Source organism: Anser anser (genome assembly GCF_964211835.1).
Source record: "Anser anser genome assembly, chromosome: 5".
Taxonomy (NCBI): Eukaryota; Metazoa; Chordata; class Aves; order Anseriformes; family Anatidae; genus Anser; species Anser anser.
Window position 1 is genome coordinate 43,473,273 of NC_139725.1, and position 18,731 is coordinate 43,492,003.

The 18,731-nt window shown below is 47.4% G+C and overlaps 1 protein-coding gene across 10 annotated transcripts in view; it reads left to right on the plus strand.

The window, feature by feature from the left end:
• The window catches only part of ESRRB (estrogen related receptor beta), a 155,791-nt gene that overhangs the window by 120,257 nt on the left and 16,803 nt on the right, over positions 1 to 18,731 (plus strand). For 9 of the 10 annotated variants that reach the window (XM_083837457.1, XM_083837450.1, XM_083837455.1 and 6 more), the window contains 3 exons: positions 4,685 to 4,801; positions 17,804 to 17,914; positions 18,565 to 18,726. In XM_083837457.1, the coding sequence (XP_083693583.1) occupies positions 4,685 to 4,801; positions 17,804 to 17,914; positions 18,565 to 18,726 (390 nt within the window). Of the gene's footprint in view, positions 1 to 4,684; positions 4,802 to 14,057; positions 14,185 to 17,803; positions 17,915 to 18,564; positions 18,727 to 18,731 lie in introns of those variants that run through there. The other variant, XM_083837449.1, reaches the window with a different exon arrangement.

Sequence of the window (18,731 nt, forward strand, 5' to 3'; positions counted from 1 at the left end):
TTTTACAGTTTTCAGGTTCCTTTTCACTGGGACACCTAAGCGACAAACTTGCCTTTGGAAGTGGAAATAAAAAGGATTCGGACAAAAGTTTGAAAAGTTTGTGGGTACTGAAATAAAAGGAGATAATGGCTTGTTGAAAGGTCCCATACTTTATCCTGCAGACTGTCATGTGTAACTCTGACATGGAGGCACTATACTGACTGCTTGATGGGACTTCCCTAAACCTATGGTATTTTGCAAGCAGTTGTTGGGGGAAGAAAAAAAAAAAGGATAAAAGGAAAGAAGTGCATGAGCTGAGAAGGCTATGAGATGGATTTCCGTGGGAATTCCAGCTCTCAACCCTCTGGCCCTAGGGTGCCAAAGGAGAGTGGCACCACGCTGCTGGTCACAACTGCAGTGTGCTGCATCAAGTCACTGGGGTGAAAAAGTGTGACTTTTTGTCTTGAGTGAATAGAACTTGGCACTTGGCAGCAGTTATCTCCAAATTTGGTCTTTTCCCTGAAATTCAAGAAAAGCTGCAGTGATGTGGCCCAGCAAAACAGAGGGAGGGAGCGGTCCATGTGCAGCATTTCAGAGCAGGACGGAGGATGCAAGGAAGAGAGAGGAGAGGGAAAGAATGGTGAAAGGGAATGAACCAGAAAGAGAAGAACCGGATGGAAGAAGTGGTTGGTTGCTTGTTTGTTTGTTTCAGAAGGCAGAGGTTGAAAAGGTTTTAACTCTAAAGACTTTCATGGTTACTTCTGTTTGATCTCTCCTGAGTTCCCTTGTATAAGATGGAGAAGGCTTTATAGAAAGGCAGGATCAGCGAGTAATTGGGGAGCAGCTTGTGCTTTCAGTGCTATACTAATTTTGAGCTCATCTCCCCTGAGGAGCCCTGTCCATAACCTAAGCAGGAGCTGTGGGGGATGTTACCACATTCCCCAGTTCTCCTCCTCCAGACCTGCCCCTTCCGGAGAGCTACGGTGACCACGGGGTCTCTTGGATAACCAAGCTCTGGAGTGCAGTTTTCAGGTGCTCCTATTATCTGTACACTGGAAATTATGTTCCAAAGTGTTTAACAGTCAAAGGTCCCCATTTTACAGAAAATAGGGTAATTTTGCAGTTCTCCAGCATAAAAAACATGATCTATCACTTTAATAGTCCTTGGCTGTTCCTTAGCATCTCTCATCTGAAGGCTTTAAAGTGCAGTTAGACCTTAATGAATCAAGACTCACGATCCCCCCAGAAGGTAGGTTTGGTGCTCATTTCATTTTGCAGATGGGAAGCCTGAGACACAAAGAGCAAGTGATTTGCCCTCCAAGGCTACATAGGAAGGCTAGAACAACTCCAGACTCTGATCTTGTCACCAGCCACTTGTGGTTTTTTTCTGAAGCCATTTTTTAGGTAAATCTTGTGCAGTGGCATCAGGGAGGTCCTGGCAGGTTTTTCAGACCAAATGTAAATATTGCCTAAATCAAGGAACACTCTTCTAATAAATGACAGTTCAAAGCAAGGCCATGTCTACTAGATTATCCCATTTTCTGCCCTTTCCTTCTGGGTCACATAATCTACGACTCCAACACGCAGGCTTGCCCCACATTTATACTTGTGTAAAGACTTGTCTGCATGAGCCCTTGTGCGTGGAGACCCTTCCGCAGGGCCTGGCAGCACCCTGAGCTGCTGCAGCAAAGGGGGAGCTCTCTCCGAGCCCCCAGTGCCGGCAGGCGGTGTGACCGCAAGCCGCTGGGAGGCTGCTGGAATTTCGATGAGTTAATCTCATCACTTTATCACAGGGCACTTATAGAAATTACAGGGAGCTGTGAGCAGCTCGCTGTGCTGGCAGCCGGCCCCAGGAACCATAAAAGAAATTGAGAGACCAGAAAAAAAAAAAAAAAAAGGAAAAAAGAGAACTTTGTTAAAGTTTTGGAGACAATAGTTTGCTTGGATGAGCTCTGCTTGGGTAATGCTGATTGTGCCTTCCCTGGTGATGTCCCTGCTTCCTGCAGAAATGGCAGGTATTGCCCCCAGCTGTAGCTTTCCATCCATGCAGTGCAAGGCACGCTTGGGGGCTGGTATAAAGTCCGTTTGCTTTGGCAGCTTTGTCTTGTGTGAAGAGGCACACTGGGGCCTCTAGTATGTACCCTTGTAAAGAGGGCTGTAAGACAGAGTTGCTGGGCACAGTGTGTGTGGAAGGGGTACACAGGCCTGTGTTGGATGCAAAGGCAGTATGATGTGCCCAAAGGGATATCACACCAGTGTGAGGTCTGTTTTTTCACCTTTGTGTACCAGCAGTCCCCATGGATGTTGTGCTACGCGGTGGCCACTGCATTGCCGTCTGGGAATGGGAGCCTGCCCAGTGCCCACCATCATTTGGCTCTGCTGCTTTCACAGGTGTGATCCCAGCACAGAAGTGCCTTTGTGAGCAGCATACTCAAGTGTGCGTATGGTACCCCGTAACTACTCTGACACCATCAGAGTTTAGTTGTGATGTAGGCTTCGTAGACCATTCCCAGTGCTTTGTCAAGGAGAGGCATGAGGATGTTGGAGGATCTGCTAACTCAGTAGAGTGACCTTGAACTGCTGGAGAGGGCTGTCATTGCCTCCGGATGCTGTGAGGGTGCAGTGTCTGTGTTAGGGGGCAAATTTTTTACCTTGGGACCACCAAACATGAAATCTTATAGCTCTCCAGAACTCTGGTCCTGACTTTGGTGCACAAAGTGGGCACTGAAACTTAGGAAAGACCTTCCAAAGTGAGTCTGTGATCAAGTTTTATCCCAGGTTTGTTCCTGCTCTCTTCTTTCCTGTGTGGGGCACAGCAATTATCAGATCATGAGGTCAGTGCCTGTGTACTCATGAGTCTGTAAGGTGCTGGAGCTCTGTGTCTAGAGCAGGAATTTGTTTATTGCCTTGAGATCAGGCCTGAATCTCAATTTCCAGCTGAGAACCTTGATACGTTGCTGGCTATTGAAATTCAAGTGCTGCACAATGACAAAATTTAGTCTGAATGGAAGCAACTTGTGCAGCATTCCCTGTTCCTGCAGACAAGCTGTGTTTTGGGTGCAGAGGAGCAATGGTGAGAAATGGGATGGCTGGTCTGGAGCTGAGGGTCAAGTTGCAGGTCTTTTGACAAGGCGGGAGAAAAAAGGGGGTACAAGGTTTGTAACTACCAGGCAGACCACGTTTATGCTTTAGGAGTTGCGTTCTCCTGCGGTTTCACCCAGGAGGGGGTCGAGCATAGTGAGATAAATCAAATGGTGCTTTCTTACTTTTGAATCCGTGCCCTTTTAATTCAGATGCTCAGTGGGCTTTCTAACTAGTTAGCCCCAGAGTCTAATCACCACCCCCAGAGTAGTACGTATTACACATTGGTCTTTATGCAGGGGAAGGGAGAGTCTTGCACAAGAGCATAGAAATCCACTGCTGAAGTAGGAACAAAAATCAAGTATCCTATCCTGGTGCTAAACTCTGAGCTTCCCTTCTAATCTGATGGTATACGAAGTCCAGACTGTGTTCGCTCTGCTCTTACCTGTGTTCCCTCCTACAGCTTTGACTGAACTCTTGAATCTCAATTTCCTGTATCTGAACTACCAAAACAACCATTCTGCCGAACTGATTGTAGAGTTTAGAAAGCCTTTTCGGAGCTGCTTGTTTTACCTAGCAGCCAGACTGCCTTAAATACATTGTCGTAGTCAATGCATCATTGACAAGCTTAAGTTTCCAATCCTGCTCCACAGCAAACACTGAATAACCATCTTTGGAAACATCATCTTCAAAGTGAATGGAGGATAGGGACAGCTGTTTCAGTTTGTTGTCTTCTAGGACTAAATAATCATTGGACTACATGTGATTCGGTGTACTTCCAATTACGTCCTCAGATCAGACCCCTGCATCCATGTTTTGGTTATATACTTGGTTTATGATAAAATATGATGTGACCAAAAATACCTTCTGGATGCTTCTTTTCCTGTTTTGTCTTGGAGGCAGTGTCGTGAAGTGATCGTAAATGAAAGGGAATGAGGAAAGAAATGCTGATTTTTCTCTGCAAAGGGATAAGAGGCCAGGTGCACAAGGATTCATAAAGTAAAACCGAAAAGATGTGCATAGATAGCTCGCACTCATTTTACAAGACATCTTATCTATCTTTCGCAATCATTGCTTCCCTGCTACCTGTAGGGTGTCATCTGGCAGGAGGAAGCAAAGGAGGAAATGCTGCCTCTGAGCTCCCTGGTCCCCCGAGCAAGGCAAGAAAACAGATTACATCCATCCCACAGATGTTGAACAAGACGGGCAGCAAGGGGAATGTTGCTAGTGTCTGGATTGCTCCCCCTCCCAGCCCTGGGCTCCAGGGAATAAGGCACGTTATAACTAACGCAGCACAAAGAGTGATGATGTGCTGGGAGGACACAGTGTGCCTGAAAGCCCAGCACTGAGTCAGCCCCTTGGATGGACAGCGTTTCTCCCAATACTTACAGCAATATTGTTTTGTTTTGTTTTGTTTTCTGAAATGTGTTTTGACAAGTAGTGCTGGGCTCTCAAAGAGCCATCACAAGCCAGCTGTGGTCTCAGTGTGTGTGTGTGTGTGTGTGTGCGTGTACAAATGAGTGAGCAAACTTACAGACCGATGGTGTTGGGAATATTTGGCACTGCGGCCTGTCCCTGGATCAGTGAGGAGAACATGGGTGACCATCTCTGTGTTTGATTGCAGGGAATATTGAATACAGCTGCCCGGCCACCAATGAATGTGAGATCACGAAACGGAGGCGCAAGTCCTGTCAGGCCTGTCGCTTCATGAAATGCCTCAAAGTGGGGATGCTGAAAGAAGGTAAGACAGAGTCAGATTCAGAATCGCTGTCTGTCCTGGCAGCAAGTGAATCCAGGCCTTGCAGGATCTCGTAGAATAACTACACACTTGCACTTTCTGACTTTTCTAGGGTGTCTCTTTACCTGACTTTTAAAAGAGTCAGGATCAGCAGTGACCAAGAGGGCAGTCCAGAGAGGAGAGTGGTTCTAGTCAGCACCCTTGTGCTAGGATATTACTTCCAGCATCAGAGCAAATTTGACAGATAACTAGATATTGGCTGTGCCAGACTTATTTCATTTCCTGAAGCAACCCCATGCTGGAGGGTGTTGCTCTCCTTGCCCTCCAGGTCATTTTGCAGTGTTGGGAAACAGAGGTTCTTGCTTGATCATGAGTTGGCTGGGTTTTGGAAGGGAAGGATGGAGTTAATGCAGAGCTATGGCACAGTGTGCTGCAAAGGTCTGCCTGTATTCCCACTCAAGAGACTTTCTGAAGAAGGTGGTGAGCACAGGTTTGTCTGGGAGCTGTGGGTCGTCTGCCCTGCATGCTCAACCTGCGTTGTGCTGAGCCTATTGATCTGTTCAGCATTCTCTGAGCAGTGTTCAGCTTCTTTCTTGTGCTGCTTTTCCTCCCTTCCCCCCTTGCCTCCCCAATCCTTGTCCATTCAAGGTGAACCACAGGGAATTCAGTGGCAATTAAACACATTCTTATGGATTGACTTTAAAGCTTTGTTTCCTTTGGGTCCCTCAGGGAGAGGCAGCGAGAGGAGGAGGGGGGAGGAAGGAGAAGAGTTGCATGTAACCCTCTGCATTGCTGCACCTGGCAGAGCACGGTTCCCTCAGTTTAGCGACAAGGAACAGCAGCTGGCTGTGGTCTGCGCAAGTCCAGCGTGCTGGAGCCAAGATGCCAGCACGCAGCGTGCTTCCAGGTCGTACCATTTTAGCAGCTGGTGATGAATTGCACGATGTCACTTGAGCGTGTTCTGCTTTGCACTGGCGCTCTCTCATTTCTTGAGAGGCAAGTTGATGGCAGCCACTGTTGTTAAGAATGTAGATTAGATGTTAAACCCTGTCCCGTGCTTTGATGGATGTATAGTTTCTGTGGTTAAATAACTTCCTGCTGGAGCACAGCAGGTATCAAGGGGAGGAGATGCAGACTTCTGTAGTCTGGCCCTCCCTCACGGGGGTGTAGAGGTGATAGACAGAGGAGGGAGGCACCTACTTTTGGAGTTAAGAGAGGGACAACTGAAAACCAGCTTCTCTGCATGTGGTAGCTTTGGGGCTATGTTGTATCCCCTCATCCACACGCCAATCCATGCTAGTGACACTGGCTTTAGTGGGAGCGCAGATTGGTAATGAGAAAGCCTGCTCATATGAATCCCATAAAACATCCCTAAAAGTATGGTGTGGCTCCAGTCACCCTGCAGAGCAGCAGCAAGGGTCCAGGCGTGCTGGCTGCCTGTGTCTGTGCTGCCCAGCATCCATGCAGTTGAGCATCTCAGAGGTGGCAGCTGAGGGGGCAGAGCTGCAGGAGCACATTCTGGCCTGTCTGACTGCAGCCAGGGCAACCTCTGCTCCCAATTGTACCAGTGCAACGCAGTCCAGAGCAGGATCTGAACAGTGGCTTAGCCTCTAAGTTGTATGAAAACTGTTAACTCCTTGCAGACCAGAGGTAGGCTGGAAAGCAATGCAGGTTCATTGACACCATGCTGTGCCTGAACTCCTGAACCCCGGGGGATACTACCCACAGCAAACTGAAATTTGACTCTTGAGGCTGCTTTTGTGCTGAAGTGTCTTTAGTTATTCATATAGGGATTGATTGAGCATCATTAAAGCCACTAGGGAAGGGTGGTTTGCTATTGATGTTAGTGTATCTGTGATCCTGCCCATAATATTTAGAGCTGTGGAATATACCATATAAAGATTTATTGATAGCAGTGGGATGCAAGAACATGTGACAATATCAAGGGAAGCAGAAGAGCCTACAATAGCAATCTGTGAACAGGAGTCTTGTGTCCTAACACCGAGTGGTCAAGTGATGTAGGACATGCTTCTTTTTCTCTCTTTCTTTTGCTCAGTTTCCCCAGCTGAGAAATAAGGGTCGTACTGCTTTGCAAAATGATTGTGAAGACCGATTAGTTAACTTTAAGTGAAGCCTGGTGGAAGCACAAAGTATTAGTATACAGAATTGAATCAATACACGTCTTTAAAAGCAAAATCCAAAAAGGAAGAAAAATGGTTTCACAGTCTTTGGTCTCCACAGAGCCAGGAGTTTCTGGAAAGAACAAATCCATAATTGTTTGACTTGCTCAAAAATGCAGAATTGACAAGGGATTTTGGATTAGAAAAGGTTCATTGGTTTTTTCCATCTCTGGTCTGTCATTCTGTTAGTTCATCCATCCCTTTATTTGCCAGGGCAACAGTGTTCCCTGCTGTATGTTTCTAGTAGTTTGACCATTTTAAAAAATCCCTGATGTCTTGGCTTTCCCAGAGAGCCTACCCTGCACTCGTTAGGATAAGATGTGTCTTGATGCACAAGCTATGAGATATTTTTTTCCTTTCAGTAGTTCCCCTTCCTATTTCTCCTTACCCTTGATTTACCTCTCTTCTTCCATGGCAGAAGGCTGTCAAGTCTTCTCCTGCTTGATTGCCAGGAGCTTCGGGAAAAATGGTCTTTTGGTTAAATGAGAAGTCTACAAACTGATTCCTCTCTTGCCACATTTCTCCTTGAGGTCCTTGTCGTTGGGCTGGTAACATATTGGTAATGTTTCTGGGTAACGAAACTGTCCTTTCTCTGAGGAAGAAGAGTACGATATTCCATCAGTACCTAGTTCAGGGCTTCACGATTTCTTCTTGGTAAGAGACGAAAGATTTTTCTGGTGATTGTCCTTGTACATGATGTATGTACCACATTCTGCTTGTTGGGCATGTGCTATGAGCCTGTTTTTAGGAAGGGGGGCACCAGTATTCAAACATGTCAAAAACCATGCAGTGATGATTTCAAGCCTCTCCCTTACTCCTGAAATGCTCAGCTGGGTTCAGTGGGAGCAGATTTAGGCCCTTCCCTGGGAAATGCACGTGAGGGTCATTAGGCATGTTCTCTCCTTGCACGTGGGCTGCAGAGGGGTGGAAGGCTGGCCATGGCCCTGCAAGGACTGGGCAGACTGCCCCTAACACAGAGGTGCAGGTTGTTCAGGCAATACCAAGTGAATGACGATCAGGGCAGGAAGAGAGCCGATGGAGCAATCAATAGGTGTCTCAGATATCCAGGCCACTTTCTTTAAGAGATCTCTGATCAATGCATCGCAGCGAGGGAGCTGCACGGACATCAGAGCTGTGCTGCTGTCTCAGGTTCTCCAGGCATGACGCTGCAGGGTAGGCGAGACTCGCTGGGGGAAAGCAGGCAGAAAGCTCTGCCCGCAGAGCCCAACTGGCTCAGATGCCCGAGGTGTTGGCCCATCTGGCTGCCTGTCTCTCGCTTTTCCCTTTCATCTGGAGCGTGTCGAACTTGGAGGCTGAGATTCCTGCAGACTCCAGTTGCAGTGCCCCTGTGGAGAGGTCCTGTCCCTAGAAAACCTGCGCTCTGCTGCTCTTGGCGTCCCTGAAGTGCCACCCTGCAGGCAGAGGGAACTGAGGCATCCCCACAGCTTTGTCCGACCGGAGTGCATGGTCTCCTGTTCTGCAGAAATCAGGAAGACCTGAGCAACCTGTGCTACTGCTGTCCCCACGTGGAGATGATGTTATCTACAAGGACTCGTAGGCAGTGGGGATGGCCCGTGAGGGAAAGTGTCTCTGCATCTTGCAGAGGAGAGGCATTTCTCAGAGATGGGCATCCCTGTCCTTGCTCCCAGCACTGTCTCACAACGGCCTAAGTGTAGTTCTTCAGCACTGGACTCTACAGTGCAGGTCTAGGTCTCTCTGGCTCTCTAAGATGATGGATAGGGAAATTTCAGTGGTTTGGCAGGTCTCTTTTAAAACCCCAATATACCTTGTCAGGTATGGGGAGAATATACCCTTGCCATTCACGCTCTAGCTACCCATGGCCTTTCTGTTCTACAGCAATTTGCTTGTCTTCAAGAGGTGGATGTAATTTCAGATGACACATGGCTTTTTTAAGTGGGCTCAGACATTTGATTTTGGACATTGGCTGGTTAAACATGACCTCCCAGCCTTGCTTTCCACACCTCTGCTGCCTCTCTGAAGTCACAGTCCTGCGTGTCACCTTGCAGAACCATGACCCAGGCAAGGACACGATGAGGACAGTGATGTTAATCCTTCCTTTTGTGTTAGTTCTGGAGTGAGAAGTGTTCCGGGGACATGAGAAGAGAGGTGGGATATAACTGGTGAGGTGCAATTGGATGTCAAGGCCCCTCGATACAGAGCTCCTCCTTGGACAGAAATGACGGATAGGCAAACAGAGGAGAGGCAATACTAGCCATAACAAAACATCGGGGTGCCATTGTAGCCCAACATCTGGAAGGCTTCTGGGCAGCTTTTAGGAGGATAACAACTGGAGAAGTTCATGAGCATACCAACCGTTGTCTAGGCATGCAGTTCTTTACAGTTTGTGCAAGCCCTGCAGAATATTTTCTTCAATGGATTCCCACATATATTGTTTCTGCAGCTGTCTTGTTCCCTGTTCTGTGGAACAGGAAAGAAACGTACAGCAGCCTGATAACCCTTGTGCTGCTCAAGTCTCTGCATCTCTGAATGTTGGAGGTGGTTCCCACTTCAATGTATAGATGATGGAACATGAAATCAACAGGTTTCAGATGCGGCTGTCTCTTGAATCCCTATTCCTACTTCAAAGACTCTGGCTGATTAGGAAAGCCTGTAGCCATGGGAACTTCCCTAAAAAATAGTCCTAACTCTGCAGTTTCCCTTACAAGCTGCAACCAGTGGCTGATGTCGCAAATGCTTCCCAAGGAAACAAATCCATCACCTCTGGGCTGGCCTGGCTCTGTGATTGTATAAATTGGGTGCAGTCATTTAGTAACTAAACAAGGGATTCCTATCACCGGCAATCTCAGTAACTTTGCCTTCATTGCTCACTAAAATTGAGGTAACTGAAACAACAGTGGAGCTCCTTTTTAGCGACATAACTAAATGGAGGGTGTTTCATTTCAGTTTTTAAGTGTCAGAATCTCTCAATGGAGCAAAGTGTTTCCATCAACCTCTCCCTCCTGCCCCCATCCCTGCTTCCAAACCATGTGTTCTCGAAAAGATATTTGATTTCAGTGAAAGCTCAGCTGACGTCCCTGCAATATGCTCGGGTTCTTGCTTTGTGCTTCCTGGGAAGGATGAGGGCTCCTCCGGGGACTCTGGGTAATTGGGTTAGTGGCCAGCTCATGTCAGGAAATTAAAAGGCAGCCCCGATCAGGTTGCTGCTGCATGGGATTTAATGGCTTTGTATTTATAGAGTATTCTGCCTCCAGCCGGTGCCAGAAATATCACTATTGGAGGCATCCAAATGAAAAAAAAAAAAAAAAGAGAATGAAAAATGATTTTTCTTTCTCTAAAATGCCCCTGTGTTTAAAAACAGACAGGCAACCTCCCCATTCTTTGAAACAGGATCTCCAGGTGCAGTGAGTGGCATCCTGATGTCTATATCTTCCACACCCAGCTATTTTCCAAGGCATGAATTGAGCATTTGTGATGCGTCTGGAATTGGGCTTGGTGGTGGTGTGACGCAGAGCGTGTGATGACTTTGGCAGGGCAGTGGTAAATCTCCAAAGAGGCTTCCAGTGGATGGCCTGTCACAAAGTGTACGTGGGGATGGTGGCACTTGGTGTCTCTTTACTGATCACGTCACTGGTGCATTGTGGACTCTCCCCACACCTTCTGCCACATCCATTGGGTTATCAGTCTGTCTAGTTTGGTTTCCCCCATTCCTTTTGAACCATTGATCTGCCTAGATGAGTCCGTGTGTTCTTGCCATACCTAAGTAAATCTCTGTTCTGTCAAACATGCAGTTCAGACTCTTGATGTACATCAGTGCAGATTCAGAGAGGCATCACCTCTACACAGGTATATGATAAACACTGTGTACTCCATCACCAGAAATTATGCTTGGTGCTCTTATAACATGTACAGAAAAGAGGAAGCTGATTAAAACCACAACCATTTAAGGATGTTTAGATGCCAACCATCATGCTACAAACTTGTAGGCCGTTCTAACAGTGCAGTAGGTGAGATCCTTTGAGGTGACCAGGAGTGGGTTGGGACTGGATGTATGTCCTACTGCTCTACAGTAACCTGAGGCATGTGTGTGACCATTTTCACTGGTGACCTACATTCACCAGTGACTCAGCTCTGCTGAGATTCTCAATCCCCTTTTCTCATCCACCTGAGAAGAATGCACTAGCCCTTGGGCTGCAGCGTATCCTGGGCGAGGTGGGGTATTTACTCAGAATTGCCCAGCAAAGCTGTTCTATTTTAAGAATTAAATATTAGCTGGATGCTAGTTCTGAGTATCGGAAAAATCACTGCTGAGGTGAGGACTTCAGGAGAGCATTTACGGCTGCAAGGCCCAAGCAGAGCTGTGCTGTGAGGCCTGGCCAAAGTGGCAGCACACTGTGTTGGTGGGCCTGAGGATCTCTGTCACCTCGCAGACCTCTGTCACAAGTTGGCATCTCTCCCTGTGCTGGTGGGGACTTCTCCACTGCATCACAAATCTAAAAATTTGGTTCGTAGCCCACGCTGATGCTCCCTTACCTGTTCCAAAAGGCTTGCATTCTCTATCTAAATAGACTGAAATAAGAAACTGGGCTAGGGAAAGCATTGGTCTGACCCTGCAGGGCATTTCTGAGGTTCCCCTGATAGTCGCTGTAGAGAAGTGTCTGTCATCACTCCTCCTCAGGTGAGTGTCTGGAGGGTGAGGCGAATGTGGATGTACCTGCTTCTCTCTGTTGCTTGTCAAAGGAGCCCAAATGCACAGAAGAAGATTGTCAACGTCTAAAGTAAAGTGAGTTAAATCACACCCAGGGCTTGTAGGTTCCTCCAGGCATAAAACACCCCTTACGGGATTTAGTTCTGAGCACTGTCTCTTGGAGAGTGAGTGGGGCTGGAGCTTTGCCATCTTTTAGGTCCTTTTGGGAAAGTCATCTATGGTCTTTTCCTGACAGGTGCTTGCCTGTGTCGTCTTCTTTCACACAGTGCCCCTCAGCCTGCTGCTGTGGGGGTGTTGCTGTTGTGGGCAATAGAGCTGCTGTCCTGCCTCAGACTGGTTAGAGGGCTAGGAGGGGAAACCATCAAAGGACATTTGCATGGACCCTGAACACAAGGTGAGAGTATGGTTGTGGGGTTTACTACAGAGAGCTGAACAAGGTACTAAGGTATTCTTTATTCCCATCTGCCCTTGAAGCCGTTCTTAACTCCTGGCTTTTCAGTGTGATTCGGGTGAGGTGAGGGGCGGCAGCATGGGAAAGAAGCTGTACGTTTTAGGGACAACAACGGCTAGTGCTGCAGAGACAGTGGAGGAGGAGAAGGGTTAGTTCACAAGCTGTGCAGGTTACACCAGAACCAACCACCTGGGACGTGCAGCTCGTGTGTGTGTGAGGGGCAAGGACACCTTGTGTCACTGCTCGAAGGCACGGGACAGCCTCTGGAACCAGGTATATCATTAGACGTTACAGGGATAACCTGTCCCTCCGAGTCCAGGGATTCTTTAGCCAGATGGGCAGGAAAGGAGCTTTTCTACATAACTAGTACATCCCTGAAAATATCAAAGGGAGAGCAGTCTGCAACATCCTGCTTGACCTGATCCAATCTCTCTGTAGGCTCTTATAACACAGGAGATGGATTTTCCGATGCCACAGCCCCTCTCCCCAGGCTAGTTCCCCACCCTCCTGCTGCAAGTGTCACTCCCAGGCTTGTTGACATGCACCACGCTAATCACAGGGTTTTTCTGGCCATGCTGACCTGTGACCCTCAAGTCACTTTTCTAGATTACAGATGAGCTGGGGAATTGCACCAGTCATCTACCAGGAGATTTTCCAGGGGCTGGCATCCTTTTGCAGCAGCTCAAGAGCCTAATGGTATGTAAAGGACTTCTCCCCTTCCCGTGCTGGAACCTCAGAGTAACAAAAGAGAGCGTAGGTTACAGCTTCTCCATCTTCTCCTTAGACAGTCCTGCTTTTCCCCATTGTCTGTTTCTTTCCCCATCTTAGCAAGCCTAACTGTTATGGTCATAACTGCTCTGTTTCTTTGATAGGTCTCCTCTTGGCTCACTCCTCCCATTGCCACATCCTTTTGTCTCTCCTGATGTTCAGAGCAACAGGGGAGAGGGAACACCTTGGTCACAATACTTCTCCTTTCCTTTCCTCTCTGGTCTTAGTCTATGCCTTCCAGCTTCCTTGGACAGTGCCAGTCCATGGGCTTCAGACTGCAGCTCTCGGGGACAGAGGTGTCTCTGTTACCTGCAGAGCACCACCCCAGCTCAGACCCCAGGAGAGCAACCAGGCTGGTTGAAGCACTGACGCAGAAACTGCAACTCAAGGTATAGGTGGGCAGTGGGCACAGGATCCGGCTGGTGTAACAGGGAAGCTGAGCAAAAGCAGTCCCAGGGACATTGCTCCCTGGCCAATGCTTGTCCTGTGTTCCCTTCAGTTGTGTCCTTCTCGGTCTAGACACACATCGTACTGTGCAAAAACCCTGTAGCTTGGCTCCTCTGTTAGCTCTTTTGGCAAGATGGATCTTTCTGTTCCTATCAATTCATGGGCATGTGATAGGACTCGATGGAAAGTGAGGTGAGGCTAGTAATTTGACACGACAGCTGATATTGGGCCTAGACTGCATTTCCCAATGGCGAGAGCTTAGCTTCACAGAGCTTTTAAGATTATTTTTAGTCCCCAGAAAATAAAAGAGAAACTAAACCTGACTCTGTGTGCTGTTGCCTCTGCATACTCGGCTATTTTTACTTCCGACAGACTGGGCCTAGCTCCAGCTTTTAAAAAAAGCTGGAATTATTTTACTTCCATTAAGAAAAAAACCCCAAAGCCTGATGTTATCAAGTCAGCAAGGGGACATCTGATCCCAAAGTTGTCGGGCAGACATCTCTCCGAGGGGCATGTCAGAGAAATGAAGGGAGCTCGAACAGATCAGCAGATCAGCTCTCCCACTGCAGAGGCTCGGTGCTGGCACAGACCTCTCTGCACGAGTGCTTGGAACACGAGTGGCACCCACAGGACACTTCGAAAACTGACGGCCCTCCCCCAGGCAGGATGCTGAGCTGAGAAGTCCTGCGCCAGCCCTGGGTTCGCCCTTCTCCCTGCTAGGTCCCGGTGGGCTCAGGCAGGCTGGGGAGCTGTGAGCGTGCCACCGGTGAGCTGGGACCCGATCCCTGTGGTGGACACAGGGGCCAGCTCCACACCTCGCTCACATGGGGTGGCAGGGCTGTTCCCCCCAAAGGTAAGGGGGTTCCTTGCATCACGGGAATGGGGGGAGGGGATGTTTCCAGCACAGATAGCCTTCATTTCCAAAGAAGCAGCTGTCAGAAAGTTAGGTTAGCATGAGGTGGTACTTCCCAGACCTTGCTCTATGCTGTATCACCTCACGTTGTGCATGTGAGCGCTCCTGTCTCCACTGCTCTAGCTGCCCCTTCCTCACTGACGGTGTCAAAAAGGGCAGTCCAGCAGCGCCTGTCACGGTGAGTTTTGTGGGATGAGTGTCTTCTCTCCTGGGAGCTGGACAGCTGTGATCCACGTGAGAAATGGGTTTGTGCGGGAGCTGTAGGGAAACTGCTTTCTCTTGCTGATGTCTTGTCAGGCTGTGGCACCAAACCCTTTCTTAGTCTTCAGTATGGACCGACCGCATCTCATTAAGTGGCTGCACCTTCCAGTTAAAGCGCAGGTGGCTGTATGTTTAGTGTGAAATCTGCACCTGGGATTACAGTGTATGTACTGCTCAGCCTTGCTCCAGCCCTGCCTCTCCTCTCCCTTCTCCCCATCTCACTTTCATTCATATCTCAGTTTACCTCCCGCTCCGTTTCTTCTCCACTCGGTGCTTCCCTTCACACTGCTTCTCTGAGCTCCCCGCTGTGCCTCCCCACTCCCTTTTAATGTCCCTTAGTGTGTCCCCTTTCGGAGCTGCATTGTAACCAGCCCTCCCTGTCTAAAATCAACCGCTGAGCAAATCATAGAGCAGCAGGCATTAACAAGCCACCTGAATACCACAGCTCAGCATCAGATCCTGCTTTTTGGCTGTGCCCTTTCCTGCCATCCGAATATGACCCAGTAGAGTGTCAGACCTCTAGGGAAAGGCTTTGGCCTTGCTGCTTACCTCTGGACTGTCACAGTCAGGGACTCGGGTTGAAATGCTTTTATTTGCTGTTGCACTCAGCAGCGGGTGCTGGGATGTGCTACGTAGGGGTCAGCCCGTTCACTGGCTCTGCGGCTGGAGCTGATGATGACAGGGTAGAGTAGTGGCTCAGCAAATGCTGATTGAAAACGTTTGCCTCAAGGAGTGTCGCACAGGATGGGGAACAAGAGGAGGACAAAGCCTTGTTCAAAATTAACAAGCTGAAGTCCTTGGGCAAACAGACCTCTATCTGCTCAGCGAGGGAAGGAGGGATGGAGGGTAAATCTCCCTGCGTCTCTCTTATCTTTTTTTAATGCACTTAAGTCCTTTGTGTCCTTATAATCTGATTGAGGGTCCCTAATACTGCTGCAACCTGTGCAGCCGTCCCTCTGCCAAGCACCGGAGATGGCACACTTCTCCTTGGGAGAAGGAAAAGAAAGCTCTTTCCCCCATTTTCACCCCACCCTCTGCGCTGCTTATCAGACAGCACAGCAAAAGCGTCCTGGAGAGCTGTGTGCTGGTTTCTCCTGGGCTGAAAATGATGTCTCCCCATTCCAGTGACATCCTGCCCACTGGCATGAGGGAAAGGACCTTCCAGTGACTCTTCTTCTATGAGGGTCCTGGGAAGCTGTGATTCAGGATCCTGCAACCTTTTCTGCATTCCTCCATAACCGTTGAACAGTTTTATTCCTGATCCTTAAAATTTTCACACCTGGGTACTCAATTTTCTGGCATTTCCTGAAATTTGTGTTTCTCCTTCCTTCCTGACTACAGGTAGGTGTCACTCATTCAGCCCAGTGTGGCATAGAGGTCTCCTTTCTTACGAAACTAGGGAATGATTATAGTGGGAAAGAAATCACGGGCAGAAGTGTAAGTATCCTGCTTCACCCAGGACTCTACTAGTGCTGTTCCTCGGGGATCTCCCTAGATGATTTCAGGTTTAGGATTTCCTGCCTGCCTGAAAACACTCTCTGGAACATACTAGGGCTCCCAAGAAGAAATTTTGTCCACAGGCTACTTGCTGCAGAGAATGGCAATAAAAGAAGCAGTAGGCAACATTTGCGGAAAAACTGCTGTGTAAAGGAGGAAAGGTGGTACTTATGCTTATGGACATCAGTGAATTCTCCATACAGTGTCAGAAATAGAAAACTGGCAGGGGAAGGAAAGGTTTGATCCAAATTCTCCTATTCTGCTTCGTATCTTTCTATCCACCTAATGTCTTCCATCCTCCCAGAGCAGCAGTTCCTTTGCTCTGGAGAGCTCCAGACCTGCTCTGCAGGGATTCCTGCGGGCACGCTGTAATGGCACTGTTGGCGTGGTTGGCATTGGTTGTTCTTGCTGATGTTGGTGCTGTTTGTCCATCGAGCTGCTTTGGGTGCTCCAGTTGCGAAGTGTCAGGATTTAGGCGTTAGGCAAGTAATGGTTTCGTGTGGTGCCAGTGGGCTGGTGTGAGCACAACACAGTACAAGCTTTCTCTTTTCCATGATATAGAAAGTAAATGTGGCATTGGCTTGAGACACACCGCATAAATGACAGATGTGTCTCTTTCTAGGGTCAAATATTTGTCAGCCAGCTGGAGGTTTTTCAGAGGTACAAGTTGTTCAAAAAGCATCGTTTCAAAACCAATTTGGAGTGTTTGCTTTTAGTTGTTTGTGTTTATGCAGTAAATTGATTGCAAAATATTAATGGCTCAGTGTGATTAGTAAGTGTATCTCGTAATTGGTTCCTGTGATCAGACTAGATAAACTCATGAGTGTTTCTAAGGAAGTACTTGTATAATGTAGATTCAAAAATGTATTCTATTTGTTTGCACCTACTTCTACCTTGAAAGATTTTTTTGGCAATGGCTGTTTCTCCCAGCAAGACTCAGTTACCCCAGTTTCACAGGAGCTGATTACCAGAGGCAATATGGCTGGCCAGAAATAACTGACAATTGGACAAATGTATATGGTTTTTTTCACTATTTGTTTTTTAATATTGTATCTTGTCCTGATACAGTACAAGATAACAGCAATTCAACTGCTGTTCCTGTTCAATTGGTTATTGATGCTGCTATTGTTTTTTTCTTTGTTTGAGGACAGTCACTGAGAGCTGTTTTCAGTGTGATTCACTGGATTTTGAAAGAACTCTAACAAATTCTTCAGTGTCTCCCTGCTTCAGTTTTATCATTGCTTTATTATAGTAGAGGTTGTTTCTATTTATTTGGGTTCCACTTTTATTACAATTCCTTACTTGATCAAACCTGAAACATTTTTGTTGAATTCATAGTTCATAATCTATTTGCTATAGATCACTTTTTTCAAATATAAATAGTGAGAGGTCACAGAACATTTAACTTCTCATTTTTAAGAACAATCTAAAAGCTTATTTTTATAACAGCAGGTTTGATTGACATTTAAAGTCTTTCTTTTAAAAGCAAGATCATCTAGAGGGCATTGAGTTCTGAGGCTTTTCATTTGCCCATTTGATTGATGGTGATTCAAGAGTTCGAATGGGTTAATTTTTGTCATCCTTAATGTTTTGAATAAAAGTAAAGCTTACAGCAGTATTGTTAGAGCTGGAGGCAGTTTGTGGTATTATTGGGATATCTGGGTTCAGCTAAGATCTCAAGTGTTTGGAAGAGAGGCAGTCCCTGGACTGTGGGGAACATCTTAGGAGATTTTTACATCTGAATGTCAAGATTTCCTGTGGCAATAAGGAATCATGAGAATTTATCGTGTTTTATCTGCAGGTGTTCGCCTGGATCGAGTCCGAGGAGGCCGCCAGAAATACAAGAGGAGACTGGATTCTGAGAGTAGCACTTACCTGAGCTTACAGATCCCTCCTCCAGCTAAAAAGCCACGTATGTATTGGTCTTGAATTGTGGTCCTCTGACAGCCACTACATTCCTTTTCATTGGTCTCCCAAAACGTACAATGGAGCAGTTGTCACTTCTGGTTCCCATATTGGTCACCAGAACTTGGTATTTTTTCTTATGATCATAGTGCATAGGCAGATGAGATACATCTAAGGTGTAACCAAGGTGCTATACATATTGTACCTAGGCTTAAATCCCTGAACTTTTCTAGGAGATTATAAAATTCATGTAGTGTTTTTTCTATACTTTTCTGGCATTGGCAAAACTGGTCCTGTGCTTTCTCTCTTCCAATCACCAATAATTCTCCAACAATTCTCTAAGCTTTTCCAAGTCCTACCGTTACTTTTTGTAATTTGTGCCTCCTCCCACCCTTTTTGGACCTACCTGAGACAGTGGCTGACAGCCTTACAGTAGCTTGCTGCTTTTGTCAGCCCTGTACAGAGCTGGTTTGACATAAGCAGATCACTACAGCCTATAGAGCTGCAGCGTAGTGTCCTCTTGTTGTGACCAAAGCCATTTCAAGGTCCTGCAGCCTGTATAGCCATGTTCTTCCAGGAAGGCCCTTCTAGAAAGGGCTGTTTTGACACCTTATGTCATGAGAGATACAACAACAACTTCTCCTTTGAAATGTGCAGTGACTAAGATCGTCTCCCACTTGCTGGTGGCAGAGCCAGAGAAGATTTATGCCATGCCTGATCCAACCATGCCGGAGAGTGACATCAAAGCCCTGACAACCCTCTGTGACCTGGCAGACAGGGAACTGGTGGTGATCATTGGCTGGGCAAAGCACATCCCAGGTAAA